The 23,136-nt window shown below is 61.8% G+C and overlaps 1 protein-coding gene across 1 annotated transcript in view; it reads right to left on the bottom strand.

Moving 5' to 3' along the window:
• The window catches only part of RPTOR (regulatory associated protein of MTOR complex 1), a 118,644-nt gene that overhangs the window by 57,378 nt on the left and 38,130 nt on the right, over positions 1-23,136 (bottom strand). The window contains exons 3-6 of the mRNA XM_090257810.1: positions 20,381-20,463; positions 10,139-10,297; positions 7,422-7,568; positions 5,522-5,697 (exon numbers count right to left, since the gene is read on the bottom strand). Of these exons, the coding sequence (XP_090113936.1) occupies positions 5,522-5,697; positions 7,422-7,568; positions 10,139-10,297; positions 20,381-20,463 (565 nt within the window). The remainder of the gene's footprint in view (positions 1-5,521; positions 5,698-7,421; positions 7,569-10,138; positions 10,298-20,380; positions 20,464-23,136) is intronic.

Raw genomic sequence — 23,136 nt, 5'->3', positions numbered from 1 at the left:
CCACCTGGTCACACGGGCCAACGGTCAGGCAGCAGCTCCGCACACACCGCTCTCAGCCTCTCCCACGACAGTTCCAGCGCCTGGGGCCGGGCCCGCTGATGCCGCAGGAGGAAGAGGAGACACGATCTGAAAACACAGGCATTTTGCAAACGGGGATCCACCCGGTGTCTGTGACCTTTGCAAATCAGATGCCACAGACGGAGCTACGGGGACAGCTCACCCTCGAGGGGACACAATGCTGTGTCCCTGCAGCGTGGACAGGGCCGCTGCCGGGTGTGCACTGATGTTACCGGAAGCCGAGCACCGCTGTCTGGAGTGGCTGCACCCCGCGTGCTCCCTCCATGCATGCGTGCAGCCCCGGTGACTGTCCTCCAGCACGCAGAGCGCTGTCCCCCGGGCCAGCCGCCACACAGCCATCGCTATGAAGCACACGTTCCGATCACATGGGTGGTGTTCTCACGACTGCGTTTTCAAAGTCCTCTGTGTGTTCTGGACACAGGTCTTTGTCAGACACGGGCACTGTCTTCTCGACGGGCTGTGGCTTCTCTTTTTACTCTTTAAGAGTGTCTATCAAAGAGCCGGAGTTTTTAATTCTGACGAATCTCAGTGTATCACTTTTAATGGTTTGTGTTGCTGGTGGTATTTCTAAGATACCATGAACGTTTTCAAGACAAGTTTCACCTTCCAAATGCAGAAGATCAGAACTCAACTCTTCTGTGTAAAACAAGGGCTGGGGTTTTACTTTGTTTTTCCTGAATAGACAGCTGGCTGCTCCGACGCCCTTTGCTGAGAAGATCCCCCTTGCTCCACAGCGCGCCCTGGTGCCTGGGTCCCATCTCCATCGATTGCCTATGTGTGCGGACACCCCCGCCCTCTCGGCCCAGGAGGCTGCTCGCGCTGACACCACATCCCTGTCACTGCAGTTTTGCGTGACGTCTTGAAATGAACCGTGTGCCTCTTTTCAGAACTGCTCTGGCCCTTTGCACGCCCATGTGACTTCCAAATCAGCTTGTCGGTCTCAGTAACGGTGGGATTTAGATGGGACCAGACCGACTCTACAGACCAACTTGGGTAGAACATGTTAAAATCTGAGTCTTGACTGCACAGCCCAGTCCAATTCTCCATGTATGTAGGCCTGGCTTCTCTCTGCCATGTTTTGTAGTTTGTACGTATACTTTGTGATGTTCATCCCCAGGTATTTCAGAATCTTAACTCCAGCGTGCTTTAAAATGTTCCACTTCCAGCTGCTTGTTAATCTTGCACTACATGCCCAGAAACACACCTGACCTGGGGTATCGGCCTCACGTCCTGGAACCCGCTGACATGCGTTGCTGGTCCCAGTGACGTTTGGTGGATGTCCTGCGGTTTTTCACGGCGACAGCCCCGCTGTGTGCAGCGGCCCCGCTCTGCGGATGTGCACGCGCTCTCTCCACTGGCCGGCGGCACCATGACGTGCAGGAACACGGACAGGAGCGGCAACTCGAGACGGCCCTGCCTCCTGCCCACCGCCCAGGGGCCGCCTGGCTTCCACCGGTGCCCGCGCAGCGTGAGCCGCAGGCTTCCGCAGACCCTGGAGAGCGCCCACCCCCTCGTCGGCCCCGCGGGCCTGCCACGGCATCTCCACGCCCCTGCTGGGACGGCCTGGGGCGCGTCCCCTCGCTCTGCTGACACAGCGAGTCCCACGTGCTGGTGTCCACAGGACACAGACGCAGCATCCGGAACAGCCCCACGCCCAGCCCCACTGCAGCGCCAGCTGCGCCTGCTGACGCGTCCCGAGGGGCCTTCCCGGCTGTCGCGAGGGGCGCTGACCCACAGGTTCTCCCTTCCCTGTTCCGCACAGACTCTGTCCGACGCTGAGCCTCGGGGGTGGGACAGGGCGGTGAGTGTCCCCTGCCTGCCTTCCGAGTGCGTGGGGACGGGCCTTCTCTGCAGCCACAGACACTGGGCGCGGCGCCCCCGAGGCTGCTGACGGCTGCAGCGAGCGGCGTCCCCTGTGCGCCTGCACGGCCCCCGTGCCCTCACAGTGCCCGTCCGCCAGGCTGAGGCGCGCAGCTGACTGGCACCAAGGGCTCCGTCCCCAGAAGGACCCTCACCAGCCTCCCGTTCCTGTGGGATCCGTGTGGACCCCTCTGCCGGGGGTGACTCGCCTTCCTGTTTGTCCTGACCATTCTAGCCAGAGCGGAAGCCATTCCACGGAGCTTGTCAAAAGCTGTCATCCGCTTTCCTGGGTTGCCCGGGTTTTTCTGATGCACGTTCTCCCGGTTCATTTCTGCTCCTCTATCGCTTCCCCCCTCTCTCTAGAGTTCCGTGGGCTGGGGGAGAGGGACTGAGTTCACACTCTTCCCATGAAAGCCTGTGGCCGTCGCGCCGAGAGCGCCTGCTGCGGTGCCCGAGGACAGGTGCTGGGCAGGGCTCAGGGTCCCGCGCAGCTCGCACACAGGGCCGGAAGCAAGGTGACAGCGCCGGTCCCTGCCGGACAGCGCGGGAGAGCCGCCGACCGAGCATGTGCGCTGTTGCCTGTGAGGTGGGGCTGCATCCCGGCGTGTTCAGCGTGGAAACGTGTGCCACAGAGCCGCTGAGGTGTGGCAGGTGGCCCACGCTGTGCACAGACGATGACGCTTCACCAGTCGCTTGGCTATCCTGTCTCACCGGCGGCGGAATGGCAGATCCTGTCCTGAGGTCACAGAGAGCCTTTGCCTCCTTCCCAGCCTCGGAGGGAAGGGGTCTCAGTTTCTCCACCGAGCATGACCTGGAAGGCCTTAGAACCACCTACGGGTCCCGTCGGTGCCTGTGACTTCCACACACACACGCACCTGGCTCTTAGCTGCAGCAAGCGGGAGCGAAGAGGGGACGCGGACGAAGAGCCCTGGGAGAACACGGCCCACGGGACGGGAGCCAGCAGCCGTCGCCTGGGCAGAGCCCACGGGCACCTTGCGTGCAGCCCAGCGCCGCTGACTTCTGTCCCTGGTCCCCTTGTGCGCGGAACAACGTGTGTTCGGGCTCGCTGGGTGCGGGCCCCAGGCCTCCATCCCGTGCGGCTGGTTACTCCCGTTACGGAAACTGGCTCGGCTTTGCTCACTGTCTACGCACCTGGCGTCTCGGTACCTCCTTCCTGATTTACCTGCGTGGCGTCCTTGTGACCTCCTGATATTTTTTACATGACACAGTGCTTTTCTGGGTCCCCGTGAGTACTTTTTACCCCAGGTTCTGCTTTCACGCATTAAAGCTGTCGCTCCAGCTGTCGCCGGGTTCATAGCCCTCCTCTCTCACCCTGATTTTCACCCTCCCAGACAGTCTGAGCCAGGCGTCCTGCGGGTGCACGGCGGTCGCCGCCCCTTCCTCCCCTGCCTGCTTTGGGAGACGTCTCTGCTCCTCGTGTGGGAACGGCACTCTCTCTCCCCTCTGCTGGCGGTCGCCTCTGACGCGCTGAGACCTGGTTTGTCTTCCGTGATCAGGAGCTGAGCTGTCTGCCACAGTCCAGCCTTGGCTCCGTCTCCCTGGCCTTCGCCTCCTTGGGGGGATCTCTCAGCCCCGCTCTGTGTTGTCCTTGAGCAACACCCCCATCTCCGCGCCCCGGTCCGCACCTCAGTCTCCACACGTCCAGCTGTGCTGCTCCCACACAGCCCGTCTGCTCCTGGGCCTGGCGGCCCTTTGTCACCCCGAGAGGGCGCCGTCCTCAGCCGGCACTTCTCTGCCTGGGCCGAGCGGGGCCCGTCACGTGCACAACCCAGAAGCCCCTGCGGCCCTCCCTCGCCCTCCAGTCCCCCCGCCCCTCCCCCGTGGCCTCAGCATCCCCAGGACCCCACCCCACTGCTGGCTCCGTGTGGACAGCACGCGTGGCAGGACCCGTCGGTCTCCCGCTCCCCCGTGGCCCCCGAGGACGGGACAGGGCGGGGGCTGGCAGCTGTGCCCCTCCGTCTGCGCCAACGCTCTCTCTCAGGAGCATAAATCAAGTTTCCGTGCGTGCACTGTTTCAAAGGCGCCCTGTCCCGGGCATCAGGATATTCATCTTCATTGAGTGCACGTCAGGCACTGGAACAGGGAGCGCACATCGTCTGGTCCGGGGAGAAGAGCGCTCTCTTCAAGGCGGGCGTGTGACAGGTGACACAGCAGATGACTGTGGAGGTGCCTGACGGCACCGCGGGGTGGGCAGAGGGCCGCCCTGCGCCCTGCGATGGCCGCTCCAGGAGAAAATGGTTTAAGCAAATCCCGCATCAGCCCTCCGGCACCAAGGCCTGCGACACAGACTGTGGCGGCCGAGCGAGCGGCAGGCCCGGCAGCTGCACCCTCTGCGCGTCTGCACCGCGTGGTCCCGTCCTCACACACGGCAAGGAAGACAGAGACACTTCCTTTGGTTTTTTTGTTTTTAAGAAGAAGCAGAAAAAGTTCACCACGGAGCATTGAATGGCAGGCAGCTGGTCCTCTAGCACAGACGCGCTTTAGAAAACTCTAGAGAGAACGAGTGTGGAGCCCTGTCAGCAAAGGCCTGCAGGCACTTCTGCTCCCCAGGGCGACGGACGGACCCCGGCCGAGGGTTTCAGAGGCGGCACAGAGCGGACGCCCCGTGTGGCCGGCCCACCGCCCTGCGCTGGGGGGCTGCCGCCGCCTCTCGCTGTGGGAACCGGGCCCACGCGCCGCGCTGACAGGCACGCAACACTGCTGCGCCATTAACGTTCAAACCCCGTGACATTCCCACGTTGAACCGAAAGGAAGGCCCCCCCGTTTCCTGACCGCCGTTCATCCTAAATGACGTCCGCCACCGGCACCCACAGACACGACAACAGCATCTACTGCACAGCAGCTCCCCAGCGCGCGGAGAGCCAGGGCTATTTCCAGCCGCTCGCAAACGTCCCGGGACAAACCTAAGACGGTATTCAGCGTCTCAGTCATGGCGAAGGAACAGCCCACGCCCACGCCTGTCCCGGCAGTTTCTCCGGGCTGTCCGAGGGGGAGCGCAGGGCGTGCCTCCAGGACAGCGAGCACCCCGTGCCCACACTTCCTGGAGGTCTGGCCGCCCGCCAGCTGGGAGGCGGCTGCCGCAAAGAAGCCCTGCCATGAGCTGCCAGCCAGACGTGGCGGGATTAAGGGAGCGGCAGGACGGTGTGTGGGTGGACATGGGTCTGGGCAGGAAGCACTGCGTCACCCCACGAGTCCTGGTGGGGGGGGTGGCCCTGGCGTGCAGGCTCCGTGGCCTTGGGACGCCCTCTACATTTCCCCAGTCACAGTCACGGACTCTGAACTCCCAGAAAGCACAATGGTAAAAAAAATTACATATATATATGATCTTTAGAATAAATGGGGAAGTTATACTTCAACGCAAGCAAGGAATTAAAGGACTTCTCTTTCCATGACAGCCTCTTCTTTTCTCAAAACACAGCCCCCTTTCCGGTACGACTAGTCTTGGGAGCACCTGTGACCCCCCCTCACTGAGCATGAGCAGGGGCCCAGGATGGGGAGTCCCGACACCTCTGGGACCCAGCACTCACGCTGGAGACCCAGGCGGCCGTGGGGGACCACTCACCAGCGCAGGGCGATCTTGATGGGGGTGGTGAGGCAGGATGTGAACAGGTCGGCCGGGAGGTCAGGGATCATGGGCAGCAGCTCAGTGGCCTCGCACGCGGCCAGCTGGATGCAGTTCTTCATGGACGGGGGCAGTGGCATCTGGGCCAGCGGGTGGCTGGGGTTGATGGCAGCGACCTGCGGAGAGCGCCAGGGAGACAGGCTGGGCCTGCGCCGCCGCCGTGGGGACCCTTCCCTGCACTTGTCACTGTCGGCCTGTTTCCTAACCCCGGGCACACATTCCGTTCCCGTGTCACCATCTTCCCAATAAACGTGTTGAAACGTAAATGTACAGAGAATTTGGCCAAGTGTAGAAGGGGAAAGAAGTTTTTTAAAGAACAAACCTAAGAGGCCACAGAGGATGGCAGGTCATTAGAAGACTAACATGCGTGTGAAGACGGGAGCTGGCAGCCCACTTTAATTCCCGCTCCTCATGTGAGATAACACGCGGACAGCAGCCCCCCTGGGGGGCGCCGTGGAAGAGCGAGGCCGCCCTGCGCTGTGACGGAGAGAAGCGCACAGACACCCGCCTGCCCTGCAGAGAACGGGTCCTCCTTTCCTCTCCTCTACCAGGACCTCGTCAGTCAGTTCAGCATCTTTCCCTCAGAAAAGACGCATGGAAGTCTCTTCTGCTGCACCCAGGGGAATGAACAGGTTCCGGCTGACGCACCCTCGGCAGCCCACGGAGGACACGTGACATTCGCACGGAGCCGAGTCACGGGGCGGGAAGGACACAGACGTGGCGCCTCGGCAGGGGGCGGGGGCAGGGGTGGATGTGCTCCAGGTAACTGAGGCGGAGACACTGAACCACCCAGAAGCTCATAAATTGGGTACAAAAGTCAGGTGGGGGTCTTTGCCATTTTATTTACATGTTATAAATGTGAAAAATTCCTTTGCAATATTTATTACCCGACAAGAGCGAAGCCACACTGCCTCCCGGTGCTCCGCGCGTTTAGTGCCCACGAGGTCACCTACTCCCTGGGCCCACGGAGCCCCGCCCCCTCCTGCCACGGGGTGCAAACAGGATAACGGCAAAAACTTCTGGCGCTGGGGTGCGTTTTCACGAGTCAAAGGCATTATGTGTCTCAGCCACTCTTAGGCAGTGCTGCGTGTGAGGACTTAATTTGGAACCGTAAAATACTATGACAGCAACGCGCTGATGAAACGGAACCACCCTGGCTCGTTACGGCCGCAGAGGCCCAGCCCGGTCCCCGGGGACGTCTCTGCTCCCGCATCGCGGCCCTCAGGCTGCGCAGTGCTTACGCTCCCGCGCCCGTGCGCAGCGGGAAGGGGCCGTGGGCGAGGCCGCCCCTCCGCCTTCTCTTTAGAGTTTGCTGTTCAGTCCAACACTGAACGTCAGCTACAACTGCCCAGCGGGGCTGAGTCTTCGCGGTCGGAGAGCCAGGCGGCTCCGCTCCTCCCAGGGACGCAGCCGCGGCAGCCGCTCTGCTGGTTTTTTACATTTAGCTGAGTGGGCGGTTTGTTTTGTTTCAGTTTTTGTTTTGTTCTGGTGTTTGTTGTATTTTGGGGGGCATAAAATAAAATAAAATTGGGGCACTAACAAAAATGCTAGTGAGCCTGAAGACTGGCCGGTGTGGGTCCGTTTCTAAGGGAAGCGGTTCTGCTCCCGCCCACACCCGCCTGCGGCCAGCACACACACCGTCCCCGCTCCGTCACGCCTTCGTCCGCGTGCAGACGCAGAATGGCCCTGAGTCAGACGAGACGAGGGCAGCCACAGGCCGCCCCTTCCCCAGCGGCTGCGAACGTCCCGTCCGGCCCGAGCGCTTGGAGCCAGCCCCTCTCCGGACGGGCGGGGCGCACCTCCCGCCGCAGCACCCGCCCCGGGCACCCGCGGGCCTCACCTCCAGCTCCTGCTCCCGCTGCAGCGCGAACTGCCGGAAGGACTTCACGACGAGGCCGGCGTTGGAGCAGTCGTACACGAAGATGGACGGGCTGCCCATCCACGTCTGCAGGTCGTAGATGGACAGGGGGATGTACTGTGTGTAGTTCTGGGAGGAAACAGAGCACGCGTGTCACTCGCCCCCCGGCCGGGGGCGGCCCAGGCCCCGTGCGCTGAAGGAGGCCCCGCAGCGGCCGGCACAGGGCCGTTCCCGAGCCGCCATCCCCAGGCCGGGGCCGTCACAGGCCGACGGGCCTCAGGCTGCTTTGCGTGTCACTGGGCCACACCTGCTGTCCCCTGGGCTTGTGCTCACGCCCACTGCGGGGTCTCCCTCCCCAAGTCCCACCACTGGGCCCTCAGGATTCACCCCCCGCCGCCCGGCACAAGGGCACAGCTTCCCCTCCAACTGAAGGACACGCTTTCCGCACCGGCTCCCTCTTAGCGTGGCTGGAACGGCTCTGGGCTGACTCCAGGACACACACCGCACTATGGAGGGGAGGCACAGGCCGCACCCCAGGACGTCCTCACGTCCCCACATCCCTGTCACGCCGGGGAGGCCGGAGCATGTGCCCCCCAGGTGACGAGGCCCCACCGTGCGGGCACAGAGGACTGCCGTCACGCTTCAAGCCACGAGCAACAAGACGACCCCCGCAGGAGGCCTCTGTCTGGACACGCTGCGCTGCTCAGTGCACTGCAGGGAAGGCTGGGAGCGTGGGCGCAACGGCCCTGCTCCCCCTTGAGACACACGGCGAGCGATTGCCCAGGGAACGTTTCTAAGCCCCTCTGCACAGCACGCCTCACCCCGGCCCCCGCAGGAACCAATCCTGCGCGCCTGCAGCCAAGGGGACCATGTGCCGGAGGCCGAGGCTCACCCGGCGAGGCGACAGGGAGGAGGACCCACAGGCCTGGCGGGCCGACCACCAGGTGGCACACGCGGCAGAGCCAAATGCCAGGCGTGAGTCACATCCCGGCGGGCATGGGCTCTCAGCAAACGCTCAGAGGAGGATTTGGGAGATGCCAGCTCCCCCCTGGAGACCCCTGGCTCAGCGCCGTCCCGGCGCACCGCCAGCCAGGCTTCTTGAAGGAGCAGGCACGCCGAGGTCACGCTAGGCTGACCCAGATGACCCAAAGAGCAAAGGCGGGCTTTTCAAGGAGGGGCAGTGAGCAGGCCTCACAGCGCCAGGCACAAAGGACACACAGAGCCTCTGACAACCACAGGATGGAGACGCAGGAGAGAGAGCCCAGGGCGGGCCCACAGGGAGCGGCACCACGGCTGCGTTTCAGCTCAGGGAGGAGAGCGCGGGCTGCTCAGCGACGAGGCTGATGCGGGACAGCCCGTTCCCGACTCGGCCTGGGCCGGCCCAGGCTCATCCGGTCATCTCTCCGCCCCTGGAAGGGATGCGGTCCCAGCAGGCCCCTGCTGCCCATCCAGAGGACAAGACAGGCACCGCGGAGCTGGGCCCCGCGCCGTGACGATGCCACCGCAGGCCGTCGTGGCCGGTCCTGGACCCTGACACGCCCACCAGAGGGGACCCTCACAGAGGAGCACGTGCTGCACTGGAGGCCATGCAGCCGCAGCAACAGGAAGAGACGTCAGAGGCCCGTGTGGCTGGAGGGCGCACACCTTGGAGACTCGCCAGCACCCGGCCCGCCCTGGGTGGAGGTCTGAACAACTTCCTGTCAGTCACCAGCAGGTGAGCATGGAGAGGAAGAACATCCTCCTGAAGGAAGCCCTACGCAGCGTAATTACGCCTTTTCTAATGAAAATGCCAGCACCCCCGTGAGCCGGGAACAAGGCTCCCAGGGCTGTGACTGTGTCAGCGCAAGCCCGCCCCTGCCCCCGCCCCTGCGGGAAACTCACTCTCAAGTGCTCCCCGGTCTGGCCACGTGCTGGGCCATGAGAACAGCTCAAAGAGGTTGAAGAACTGAAATCATACCACGTACACTCTCTGATCCCTGAACCTGAGTCATGGGATCGCGGGAAAACCCTCAAGGACTTGGGAATTAAACGCGCGTGTCACAGAAGATACGACGAGGGGCAACAGAGCTGCTTCCAACAGAACCAGAGCGAGCGATGACGTCTCAGAACTGGACACAGCTGTGTCTGCGTGAAAATGCACAGCCTTAGCCCTTGAGAGAAAGTAAAACCTAAATTTCTACCTTAAGAAGCTGGAAAATAACGAGAAACCCGACTCAAAGTAAACACAGAGAGAAGAAGAAAGAGGGAAGGGCTCCCAGAGCGCGGACAGCAGAGGAGCCACCGTCGCTGAAACGTGGGCTGTTCCTGTGAAGGTGGGTGGAAGGGGCAAGCCTCCCCGGAGGGAGGGAGGGAAGGAGAAGGAAGGGAGTCAACTCGGGGACCGAAGGGCTGACCATGCCACCCGTCCTACAGACGCCGAAAGATGCGGAAGTGGCCATAATTTTATGACAGGTCAAAATGGAATGGAAAATGTCTTTAAAAATGCAATTTACCAAAAGAGACCCAAAATGGAAGGGAGAGTCTGAACGGCACGTCCACCACAGAAGTGGGGGTCACAGCGGCCAGCCTCCCACTGAGCCCGGCAGGAGTCAGCCCGCAAGGCCGGGGCCTGGTCCTGAGCGCGTGGAAACCTCTCCGCGCGCGCCCCTCCACAGGAGCTCCCGCAAGGCCGGCCGGGCACCCGCAGCTGGGCAGCTCACCTTGTTGAACACCCAGATCTCCCCATTCACCGTGGGCCTGGGCACCCCGTGGCCGTTGTAGTGGAAGAGAACCCGCTCCTCCTTGGCGTTCCGGCGTAAAGATGTGCAAAGCTTCTTCACTTCGTCCACGGTTGGGTCGAGGCTCTGCTTATACCGGGCCTGTTACAGGGGAGAGGGAGGAAGAAACTGAATGAGTTACGGGGACACAGGGGGCACCGACCCCACTGCCAGCCGAGTCTGCACTGAGAGCGGCACGATCCGGGACGCAGCCCTGTGTCTCCGTCTACGAAACCGGGACACTGAGGACTTCACGCAGGCGCTGTGCAAACTCACTCAACAAAGGGGCAGAGGAGACACGCAGGGAGGAGCAGGCCCGAGAGGGTCCCCACCTTTCAAAGGAAACAGAGCGTGCTGGTGAGGCAAACAGCAGGATGCGGGGCCCCCCGCACGCTCTGCTGGCTCCGTGCACACAAGGTACAGGGCCCAGCTTCAGCTGCCCAAACCCGCGCAGATAACGGAACTGACGGCCACAGTGAGTCCTGGGACATGCTGCATCCTGTCCCCAGAGCCGTCAGGGGACACAGGACTGCAGAGGCTGCAGGAGGACAAAATTCTGAAACAAAGCTCCCCGGTTCCCAACGCTTTGCACCCGCGAGAACAGAACCTGGGGCGCAGAGAAGCAGTAAATTAGATGTCAGCCCAGCAGGGAGGTTCCGTGGGAAAACCAGGAGGCCTGGGACAGTGGCCCACGGCTGAGGAATGGGGGCAGAGGGGCATTGGACTGCTTTGGGGCTGATGATGGCGTGAGGCGGCGCTGCAGACAACAGAGCAGGTCTCCAAAACCCTGCCGCTGGGGCCTGGCATCGCTGCTCCGGGCCCATATCTCAGGTGTCACAAAATCTGCAGGGCAGCTGAAGGGTCCTGACAGAGGGCGAGGCCAGGGCCGTGTGTATGTGTGTGTGTGTGTGTGTGTGTGCACGCACGCGCAGCACGGCCGCCCTCCGACCCACGACAGTCGCCTTGTCTGGGGACCTCTTCTGACCCCCACCTTGGACGTCCCCAGTAGGCTCGACAGGGAGGGAGAAGGGCCAACAATACAGCCACGCTCGCTTCACAGATTAGGAGGAAGATGATTTTTAGGGAATACCAAATGGCAATATTTCTAATAGTTCATATTGAGAAAGACAGAAAATGCAGCTCCTCCCTGGAAGGAGCCACTAGAAACAGAAAGGCCATCTTGCCCTCTCCCCGGGTCCCAGGGCGAGCGTGGTGCAGGCCACAGGGCCTGACAGACCGGACAGAGAGGTGACGCGGGGCACCAAGAGCTAGCAGACCAGCAAGGCTCCTTTCACGCTTCCTATGGAGACGCCCTAGCGTGTGTGACATCCTTCATCACTTCTCAGGAAGAAATGAGGACCGTGGTGGCAGGGCGGCATCTCTGTCAGTGTCTGCGCCCACGCGGTCTCCTTGGGAACCTGGGCCTTGGATGCAGAGCCGCCTGGAAGCCGCCTGGTCACGGTCACGGGACTGGGAGAGGGGCGCACGTGCGCACCACCGTCAACGGCAGCAAGGGTTTTTCAGGAATTTCCTTTCAAATATTTTCATTGACAGAGAGAAGAGAGTAGAGAAGGGGGAGCAATGAGGAAAAGTACAGAAGGAGGAAAAGACCTAGGCAGTCACCACAGCTCGGGAAAAGCATGGGAGTGACGCGGGGCAGACCGTGGACGCTGTGGAGCCCGTGCTTATCCAAGCACCTCTCCCCTGGGGGAGAGACGCCAGGCCCCCCGCAGATAGGTGAACGCTGTGCGCCCACCTTGGGCCTCCGCAGGTCACGGCCACGCTGCAGCGGACGCGAGTCTTCCCACCCAGCCAGCCCCCCTCGCACGGCATCCAGCAGCCGTGGCTCCTCGCGCTCCCGTCTTGTCGCCCGCCACTGCTTCCCTGCCTGCCAGGCTCAGGGACTCTGAGCACAGCTCAGCGCTGCTTAGAGACCAGCTGGGGCGGGGGGAGTGGGAAGAGGGAGGTGGGGCTGGGGAGGGACAGGAGGGAAGCAGGGGGAACCCCAGTGCCGTGCGGAACACCGACGGGCACACGAACGGTCTCGGGTGTGCTGCTATTGCTTAAAGGGGACAGGAGTGGGTGCGTGTGCACTCGAGGTTCAGGAGGACCGGGGCTTCCTGCTGTTCATCGTCCAGCGGGAAATGGGGGAAGCCTCCCGGGGCCCTTCTGGGAAGCACGGAGCCTCGGCTCCGGCAGGGGGCAGCGGACTGAGCCAGGGCCGCAGGCAGAGCACCCATCCACCCAGCTGCAGGCAGCCCTTTCCTGGCAGAGCCTGGAGCAGCCAGCCCTGCGTGTGCATGCCAGGCCTCCCGGGTGGGCTGCTTGTGACGGCGAGGGCCTGCGAAGAGGCAGATCTCTGCTCTACGGTCATCAGGAAACAGAGCAGGGGGAGCAGGAGAAGCCCGATCGGCCAAGACAGCCCTCAGACACTGCGCTCAGCCAAGGAGAACACGGCCGACCGGGGTCTGCTCGGGGTCCTGGGCACACGCACTCACACGCATGCACACAGCTCACATGCACTCACGTGTGACACACGCACTCATGCACTTGCAGTACAATGCTCGCGTGCACTCACACACCGCGCTCACACACTCAATGTTCAGGCACACATGCACACTGCACACACATGCACTCACACCTGCATGCACCCACACACAATGCTCACACTCAATGCGCTTGAGCATGCACACGCTCACACACTAACATGCATGCACACACTCGCAATGCACTCACACACGAACACTGCTCACCCCATGTACTCATGTGCACTCGCATGTGCACACGTGCTCACACATGCACGTGCGCGCGCTCTCACACACACACACTGTATCCCTCGGGACAGGACTAACCCCAGCACAAGGAGGCTGTCGTCAGGCAGGCCCTCCAGAGGGGGCCCCCCCGACTCGGGGACCCAGGCAGCGACTCCAGTGGGCTCTGAGCCGCAGGCGGTAAACACCAGGGCCTGATGCAGCCCCTGCCCGCCAGGGCCTGTGGCCTCTCTGAGTGGAAAATAACACTGTCCCATGTCTCCAGAGCACGTGAAGAAACCTGTGAATGAGATTTGTCTGCAGACTGCCTGGCTTTGCAAGGAGACAGATGAGTTTTGTCATTTTGTCAATTTGGAGCTGCTCACAGAGTATAACAGGAAACGCGCAGCTACCCCACGACCTGCACTCCCACTCGCAGGTGGTGATTTACTCACGAGCGAGGGAAGCGTGTGCGGAGGCTGTTCACCAGCACGCACAGCAGCCACCAGCGGGGCTCCGGGCCGCAGCAGGGGGCTCTCCTCCGTCAGAGAGGACCGGCTCCCCTGCGGGGCACGTGCCGAAGGGCAGACACAGAGACGCGCCGGGTCCCATCCCTGGCAGGAAGGTCAGCACTGGGGACGCTGCCCTGCGGTGACGGGCAGCTGCCGGGGAAAGGGCGTCGGGGGAATCTCTGGCAGAGCCCAGTTCTGCGTCTCATGCTGCACGGCCATTAAGAGGGGGCGTATGGCCGTCTAAACTGAAACTGCACACTCACGACCTACGCACTTCGCTGTACGCAAAGGACGGCTGAAATCCACTTACGTAAACCCTGTGCAATGGCACAGAAAACGGATGTGCTGAGTTTTTAAAGACTTACAGGGACGTGAAATGTACAGAACTGAAAACAGAGCCGGCCTTTCCATGCTCTGTCTGCGGGGTTCCCCAACACCCCAGTCCTTGGCGGTGAGCCCCCCGACACAACCCCAGCCAGCGCCTCGGGGTCTCCGAGCAAGAGGCCTGCCGCGGGCGAGCCAGAGACGGCGGAGGGCAGCAGCGCCCACACAGCCTCTCCAACCCCACCGGCACCTGCAGGAAAAGCGGGTCCCCTTCCCAACGGCGGCTGCAGCTCTGGGAAGACTTAACAAGAAGGTGTCAGATCTGTGCAGAAAAAGCCTCAGATCTCACCGAAGGGCCCGGAAAGAAGAGCAGAATAAATGAGAAAGCAGATCGCAGTTACGGTGGTAAAAAATAAACAAATAAACAACCAAGCTCGCCAGTTCATCTCAAGCTGATCTGTAAGCTCCTCTCACCCCATCAAAATATCTGCACCCCCGGGAAGCAGCGGGGAGCCAGGAGGGCGGAGGGCCCCCTGCTGGGACCGGAAGCCAGGGCGTCTCCCACCTGAGACACTGAACTGCACGTGCCCCTCATGCGGCCACTACGCATTCGTTCAAGGTGTTTACCTTTTTTTCCTGAAAGACACTAATCAATGTAACACTCTTCTTTCTCCTAAGACAACAGCCTCATTCCTCACCATCTGTTGTCTTTCTTGGGTTAAAGTGCCTTCGGTTTGGCTGATGAACACCGTCAGAAGGACAGGGCCTGCGGGAGACCCCCATTCCCGCTCCCCCCCCGCGCCCCCCGCACGGCTCCTCTGAGTCAACACAACGGCACTACAGACAGGCCCAGCCCCCCGCGGGCTCAGGGACTCTCCCGCCCCTGCTCTGTCCCGGAGGGGCTGGGGGAGGCCCCTCAGCAGCCTTTCGGGCCGGCCCCTCCCACACGGCACCGCAGCAGCAAAGGGCAGACACACTGTCTGTGGATCCCGCGGCCGGAGACAAACAGTCACCTGCGGCTCCTGGGGCCTCCCAGCCCCGGTCCCAGGCCCAGGGGGGCGTGGGCAGAGAGTATTTTAAACCAGCTGCCCGTTATTAAAGTAATAAGTAATCACAGCTTTTACATGCAAGGCACACGGAAGGATTTAGGGCAAACAGCCAAAGTCTTCTTCCGCAGCCGCCCCAGACTCCCCGGGACACGTGCCTGTGACGGGCATTAATCAACAGAGAAGAGACCACGAGGCAAAAGGGACTGAGCAAGACCAGGAAGCCGCAGGCCCGCGTTTCCCATGGCGCGTCCGCCAGGGCGTTGGAGCGGGCGGGACGATGGGGAGACCGGTCTGTCTTCTGTCCGCCTGCCTGTCTGTCCACCTGCGCTACTAACCTGACAAACAGGAACGTATATTTTCCCAAAGAAGATGTACAAACGGCCAGTAAACACGTGAAAAGATGTTCAACATCTTCGGTCATTAAGGAAATGCCGACTAAAACCACAGACACTACTGTACACCCACAGGACGGCTGTGATAAGAACCACTTTTTAAAAGCACAGAAAATAACAGGTGTTGTCGAGGCTACGGAGACCAGGACCAGAAGGAGGGGTAGAAGCCGCGCAGCCCCGGGAAAACGGCTGGGGAGTCCCTCAGAAAGGAACAGTGCTCTGCCTGAGTCAGCAACTCCGCTCCCGGTACGAACCCCGGGGAACGGAACGCAAGTCCCCACCATGTCCCCATTCCCAGCAGCCGAGAGGGAGAGAGAACCCAGGTGTCCATCAACAGCTGGGTTAGCAATATGTGAGCATCCCTCAGCTGTAAAATCGGCGGAATTACTGAAACACGCAGCAACATGCATGCACTCGGGCGAATCGTGAAAACACTGTGCTAAGTGAAAGAAGCCGGACACGTACGGTCATGCATTTTAAGAGTCCGCCAATCATTTTTTTAACCCTCAACCAAGGACATGTTTACTGATTTTAGAGAGAGAGGACGAGAGGGAGAGAGGCACCGATGTGAGAGAGAAGCACCCACCAGTTGCCTCCCGTAGGCACCCTGACTGGTGCACAGGATGACGCTGCAACCCAGTGCGCCACCAGGCCAGGACGCCATTTATAATTTTGTTACGTGACTTTTATCTCAATTTCTTAAAAATCTCCATTATGCGTCGCACTGCCAAGTAAGTCCCTGGCATCTGGCGGGAGTCGGCGCCTCTGAAACCCAGCGCACACGTGCACTGTGACACCAGCTCCCCTGGAGACGGGCCCAGGATGACAGAACCTCCCCCGCCCCGCCCCCTTGGCTGGATGCAGGCATCTGACACCTCTTCCCGGTCACACCCGTCAGCAGACCAGACGGTGGGCTCCTCGCGGCCCATTTTCATGCACCTCCCCCTCCTGGCCTGCGCAGCACCCCTTCTGACCCCACCCCACGCTGCACGGCCCCAGAGCTGTGTGCACACCACGCGTCTGCCCGCCAACAGCGTCTGCTCCGCGTGTGCAGCCTGCCGTGCGCGCAGATCTCTCGTTGACAGGCGCGTGAAGACGAAAGGCGTGATCCCTGAGAGGCTTGTTAAGCACAGACTTAAGCCCTCATTTCTTTCTAAAACTGCGAGGCCTCAAGCAGGCCCATTTCCGGGGAGAACGGGGAATGGAGTCTTCTAGGCAGGAGGGCGGCGGCTGGGGTGGAGCAGGGCGCAGGGGGCTTGTGCGGGGGCGGGGAAGGGGGGAGCAGGAGGAGGGAGGGGAGAGGGAAGGGAGGGGGAGGGGCGGGGGGTGGAGGAGTGGGGTGTGGGGTGGGGGAGCGGGCTGGCCACAGGCTGCCAGGCCCTCCTGCTGCCCCCCCTTTCCCCACCGACCCCACTGACATGCACAAATCTTAAGGGGTTACCTGGCCTCCTCCAAGTCACCTCTCCAGGGAGGAGCAAAGAAAATGCAACAAGTCCGCCGCCCGCCCAGTCCCTTGGTCCCTTCTGCACTACCAGGCCCTGCCTGCCCACACCACCCTGGGGACCCGCAGGGAGGGAGCCACAGGGGGCGAGCTGCACGAGACCGAGCCCTGCTAAGCAGCGCAGGTGGCCTGAGATCATCCGGCCGAGGATCCGCTCAGAGCGGCCGGGCTCGCCACCACACGAATGGTCATCCATAGGCCGGGTTTCCAGGCCACTCTGAGTGACAGCAGTGGGATGCCACTCTCCTGATCGCTCACGAAATGCAGAGCTAACGTGTGGCGCTCCACGCACGGTGCCAGGCCGAGCGACAGGAGCTGGGCCTCCCACAGCAGCTCTGCCTGCGGCCCAGCCCTCAGCTGCAGTTTGTCAGAAAAACACAGACATGGCAGCTGGAGCCCGACCCGGGACCCAGAGACAAGGAAACCAGGAGGTGACATCAGAGGGGGCCGGCGGCCTGGAGACACCAGAACACAGGTGAAGGCGCCAGGGCTGCCAACTCCCTGAGACGGCCCATCACGTCACCACTGGACTGCACGCCAGTCTGGGGCTAAGGTCACGCGACCACCCCGGGCAGGACCCCCAGAGGGACAGTCTGTACTGGTCTCCAGCACCTCCCAGCTAGGACCAGGCTATGCAGAGCTGGTGTCTTCTGCGAACCCCTCGAACCTAGACTCTGAAACCCCCAACAGCGCGGAGCCCAACCGTGTACAGGCCTTTACCCGACCTGGACAGAGGCCGTACAAGACGCTGAGGCCGGCGACGACAGGCGGCGAGGCAACAGCGACCGCGCAGCCCCAACGCCCACCCCGAGAGGCCGGCGCCACTGCCTGTGGCTCCCACGCGCTGCGACAGCCCCAGAAGGACACCGCAGGCCAGGGGCGAGTTACCCAGCAGCCCGGCCTCTCAGAGCCCTCTCCCTGACCCCGAGCGCAATGGCCGGTCCCACGGGCCGTCACTGGTCGCCAGGACACACGTCTTCCTCCCCGAGGTGGCAGTCAAGCCCCCATCCCGTCTCAGGGAGGAGGCACGTGGCCGACTCCGGGGCCCGAAGCACAAACCGCCCAGAAAACACTGCTGCACAAAAGCATGGGGGTCTGCGAACCACACCTGCGCCCAACACCTAAAGGGCAAGCCTGTGAAGGCCCCAGACAGGAGGACGCTGCCTCTGGTCCGGGCCACGCCCTGTCTCCCCAAGGCTCCTGCCACCAGGAGATTGAGCTAGAGGCTCTGGGTCCCTGGAGTGCCCTCAAAGCCAGGCTCAGTGCAAGGTCAGTGGTGCCAGCACTTTCATCAAAATGCAGCAATTCTTCTACGTGGCTAGTGGCCCAGGGTGAAGAGCTGGGCTTCGTTCCAGACAGACCTCCCTCCCTGAGGACCCTGCTCGGCCCAGAGCACCAGGAACGCTGTCTGACAGCAAAACCAGCTGCCCCGCCGACCGCCCAGCAGCTGCGGCAGACCTTGGAGGCAGGAGGTGCTGAAGGAGGGCTGAGGCTCGGAGCCCATGGGACAGCCCACGGGTGCCGCTGGGGGTGGTTGGCTGAGCGCTGCCCAATGGTTACCCGGGAACCGTCAGCCGTCTGGGCTGCCTGCGGACCCCACAGCTGCTGCGCGGGACGCCCATCTGCCGCTCACAGGCCCGGCTAGAGTAGGCGCCCCTGCGGCGAGGTGTGTCAGTGACGCACTGAAGGGCCCGCTGTCGCCGGTGTAGACAGGCATGCAGGACCACACGGGCTGGGTCAGGCCTGCCAGCAGGGAAAGTTTCACCCACTTTCTTCGCCCACCTGGGTAAGTTACAAACACCCACACACACCTGCCTCCTGGCCGCCCGGGTGTGCCCTGCTACCGAGGGGGCGCTCCTTCCAGGCCGGGGATCCTCTGGGGAAAGAAGAGGGGTGAGACCCACCAGCTCAGCTCCCGAAACAGCTGCACTAAACCGCCAGTGCCCCGAATTGTGAAAAAGGGTGGAGGGAGCAGCCCCGCGGGATGCGCTCGGCGCTACCATCTCCTCCTGCCACCAGCAGGACCTCCAGGGGATGCGACGAAACGAGGGAGGTGCATTCAGCTGCCACTACAGCGGGCCTCTCTCCTTCCATCGCCCACAGCACACAAATCACGCACCTGCGCAGTCCCAGGGCCGAGCCTTAACTCTCACCAGAGGACCGACCTCCCCAGCGGCATGCGGACAACTAAGTAGAACAGGCTCAGTCTGCCTGGAAAGGAAGTCGGGGCCTGATACTCTGGTGCAGGTCACGGTTGCGCTGACCTCCTTGACCCCAGACCACCTTTGTCAGGAGTCTAGTCTCAACTGGTTCAAGCTAGAAGAAAGAGGAGGAAGAGCAGGCCGGGCTGATGCAGGCAGGGTTCAGGGCTGCCTCTCCGCACCTCCTGGGGGGCACTCCGACTGCAGGACCCCGCCCCGGGGCCGTGGAGGCCTGTGAGGATTTCCGCAAACATGGATGAAAACGACCTTCCCCCCAGCCACCCGACCTTGGTGGGTCTTGCAGTCCAGGGCCCAGAGACAGAGAAAGGCAGACCCAGGAGCGGCTCCGACAGAGGCCCAGAAATGTCACGACGCTCGCACTGCTTCGTGGCAGCGGCACAGATACCTCTTGGCTTCCGCAGAGACCCCAGAGCCCTGTGATGTGCGGCACAGCGGGCCGCTCAGCCATGCCACGTTCCAAAGGACCCCGAATTCCAGTTAGGAGCCAGGCTCCCTGTGCACAGACCTCTGAGCTTGTAATGGCCTCAGGTTTGTGCAAACTCTAGAGGCAGCGTGCGGGACACCTGGAGATAGAGATGCCCGCCATGCTGGCCACCCAGCACTGCGAGCAAAAGACCACAGGGCCCCCATCTCAGGCAGGAGCCCTGAGTAAACCACACTGAGGAGCCCCAATCCCAGGTCACGTGGATCAGTGACTCACACGGGGAAGCACAGGCAGGCCAGCCTTCCCCGGGGGCTTGGAGCCGCGGCTTCCGCGGCGCTGACGTCCGAGGGGGAGCAGAGGTGCTCGGAGCCCCAGGAAGGGCCAGCTGCCCGCCGCCTTCCCCGTCGCACCCTTGGGTGACTCTGGAGCCAGCCCAGCGCCCAGATCTGAGTGGAAAGGCACCTGCAGAAACACACCGATGTTCTCGTTTTCTGCTAAAATTCCCAAACCAGCAGATGAGGCAGCAGGTCTCGAAGCAGTTTACAAACCATCTAGGATCTCAGAGGCAGCCCGGCGTGGCTGTCATACTCAGCGCTGCTCCCCCTCATTAACAACAAGAACAACAAAGGGGCCATGCGACGGAGGCCCGGAGGACGGGGACCAAAGGCAGAGCACGAGACACGTGTGTGCGCTGAGCGCTTTGATCCTCAGCTGTTTGAAACCTGAAGGCAGGAGAAACAGGCCCGGCTAGTGGAATTGCAAAAGTTATTGAAAACACACTTGCTGTGCAAAATAAAACCCAGGATTTCATATAAAACGGGAAATACTTCATCTTTTCTAGAGATTCTGGGGGAGACTAGAGGACCTCGCAGGGGAGGTGCAGTGAGGGCGTCCGGCCGCGGAATGACGGAGGGACAGTGCCGGCCGCTCTCGCCTGGCCTCGAGGGCGGGTGGATGCGGAGGGATGGCCCTTCCCCGAAGGCAGAGGAGGAGCAGGCGGGGCAGGCTTACCCGGGGCTGCCAGTTCTCGTACTGCTTCTGCAGGTTGGCTCCGATGGTCTCCAGAGCTTTCTGAGGCCCCATCGACAGAGGATCTGAGGAAGCAAGGAGAGGAAAGGTCTTCACAAGTGCACGTCCTCGTCTGCCAAACCTTGTACACAACTTACGTCCAAGCTGCCCGACGGACGACACAGGGCAGGGCCTGCGGGCCCCCTGTGCTGAACAGACCCCCACACAGGCTCCCCGCCACCCCCTCCCGCCTCCCACCTTCCAGAGAGACTGGTCCCAGGTTTGCTCTCTGCCTGGGTCACTCCTGAGCTCCGTACGGGCGTGTGCAGAAAGGCGTGGGCTGTGCGTCTGTCCAGCAGGCACGGTGCAAGGGGCAGGGCCCCGGCGAGACCACAGCTCTCTCCTCTGCCCTGTGGCCGCTCGCATGTGCACAGGAGGCAGGCAGGGAGGGGCAGGGACAGGCCACCCCCCCACAGAACATCAGTTTACACACCTAGATCGGGTTTGCCCGCCTGCTTCCGGCATGACTTCTAGAGCAGGTCGCTGTCCGCCAGCGACTCCTCACAGGGATTGGCCCCGGGAGCTTTAGTCCAGAGGACCCAGAGCCCTTCTGTCTAAGTGGTGGTGTCAGCAGCTTTTACTGGGTCCGCAATTAAGATGCGAAGTTTCAGAAACATGTCTTTATTCATTCATTTAAAATAAGAAACCCATTCCATCTGACCATAAATACTTATTACAAAAAAATGACAATTTCTTCCAAAAAAAATTATTGGCAAGAATAGCCCTGTTTTACTCTTTGCCATTTCTGTAACACCTGGTTGAACAGGTGATGGCTGGACCCTCACACCTGCTTCGGCACGCACCTGCTGTAACCCGGGCTTCCAGCTGGCATTTCGGAGGAAAGCCCCGCCCCCCACCAGCACATTAAATAGCCTTTCCAGGCAAGCACAGCCGTGGTGGCCACTGTCAGATCCCACGCCACAGCTGGACCACAGTGTCAAGGTGACGTGCAAGGGGGAGCCTGTGCCCTGGGAGGTGAAAGTGCACTGGTCTCCCCGGCAGGGACTCTGAGTGGCTTTTACCCACTGGAGACTCTGGCTCCCTGAGCTGCGCAGGCCTGTGCGCTTCACGGTCACACCTCCGCTCCCACCATGGCAAGGGGCAGTCAGTATTGCCCCTCGGAGAGGCCGTCCACCTTCCACAAGATGCCTGCCGTCCCCTTGGGACACGTGGGGCAGCGAGCACACTCACTGGCCAGCCCTCAGACTCCCTGGTCACACTAAAGCCTCCGTGGCCAAATCTAATGGCGATGAAAGGTGGGCAGACAGAGCGATGCCCTTGACCCCGTGAGGACAACACCACCTCTAGAGCCGAGAGCGAGGGTGAACCAGGGGTCATCTCAGACACGCACACCCTCCCGCCTCTGCGTCTCACGCTCCCGTCCTCTGGAAACGAACCACCGAGGGAGGCAACACAGGATCCAGGAAGCGAGAGAGACCCCCCAGACGCCCACGTGCCAGGTCTAGAGAGCCAGGCGTCCGACGGACAACGGGGCTGCTTGCGCCCTGGACATACCGTTAAACATGTGTAAAAAGTAAAATAAACTCCCAGGTCCACAGAGAATTTAGCAAATAAAGTAACTGGCAGGTCTGTAACTATGGGAGAAAACACTTCACGCACAGACGAGAAAGGACCCGAGAGCAGCTCCCTGCAGCTCCCCGGCCGCTGGACTGTCCAGCTCCACGCCCATACTGCTTTGATAGAGCAACGATGCGTGATCGAGTCAGGCCCAGGATTCTGGAGCCGACACCTTTGCGCCAGGCCCTGCCCGAGGGCCCAGGTCCCCCTGGCTGCAGAAGGCTGGGCCCGAGGGACCCACGGACACCCGGCGACGGCCAGGCGGCACCTGACTCATCTGGGAGAGGAACAGTAAGTCTGCTGGAGCCGGTAACAAGAAACCAGGCGTTAATCTTCTTCCCCCGCTTGGTCCCAGAAGGACAGTGCCGAGGTCCCAAAACAGCCCTAAGGACCCGCCAACTGGGCTGAAACCAGATCGCCAGGCGGCAAGGTGGGAACAAATCAGGCCTGGAAAGGCAGGGAGGAAACACCAGGCCGCCGCGGGCGTAGGCAGAGCAGAGGCGCAGGGAGCCAGCAGCAGTGCAGGCCGGAGCTGGCGGACACTCCACGGAGCCCCCGCGTCACGCCAGCTGAAGCCTGCACTACAAGAGCGGAAATGGCTTCCTTCGCAGAAAGACAGGGGCCAGTCCAAGAGTCTGCTGACCTGGCCCTTTCTGTGCCTGCCGCTAAGGAACCCGGTGGGGGGTGAGGGGCCAGGGCCCCCAGGTCGGGGAAGCCCCGTGCCACACTCCACCCTGAACTGCGCCCCCTGTGCGCACAGCGTGCAGAAAGCCCGCGGACGCCGCACCCTCGTTAGAGGCGGCAGCCCAACAGCAGCTGCCTGCCCACCCGGGGGAGGAGCAGGGCGGGGACAACCAAGTGGGTGTCACATCCCATCCCCTGGGAGCCCTGCGGCCAATTAATCCCAGGGCTCCCTTCCTGGAATGTGGCAGTGGGTGGGGGAGGGGACAAGCAGGGGAAGAAAGGGCCGACAGAAGGATACTTTTAACAAGGCGTCACTGAGCTAAACGAAATGCTTTAAATTAAGTTAAACTCCCACCGGGGTCGGGGCAGAAGCAGCCAGAACATGCTCTGAAAGATGCAGTTCTGTCTCCACAAAACACTTCGGGCGCCTCCACAGG

The sequence above is a fragment of the Furipterus horrens genome, unplaced genomic scaffold (genome assembly GCF_987537825.1).
Source record: "Furipterus horrens unplaced genomic scaffold, mFurHor1.1.pri manual_scaffold_11, whole genome shotgun sequence".
Lineage (NCBI taxonomy): Eukaryota > Metazoa > Chordata > Mammalia > Chiroptera > Furipteridae > Furipterus > Furipterus horrens.
This window is presented reverse-complemented; position numbering and strand designations above follow the sequence as displayed.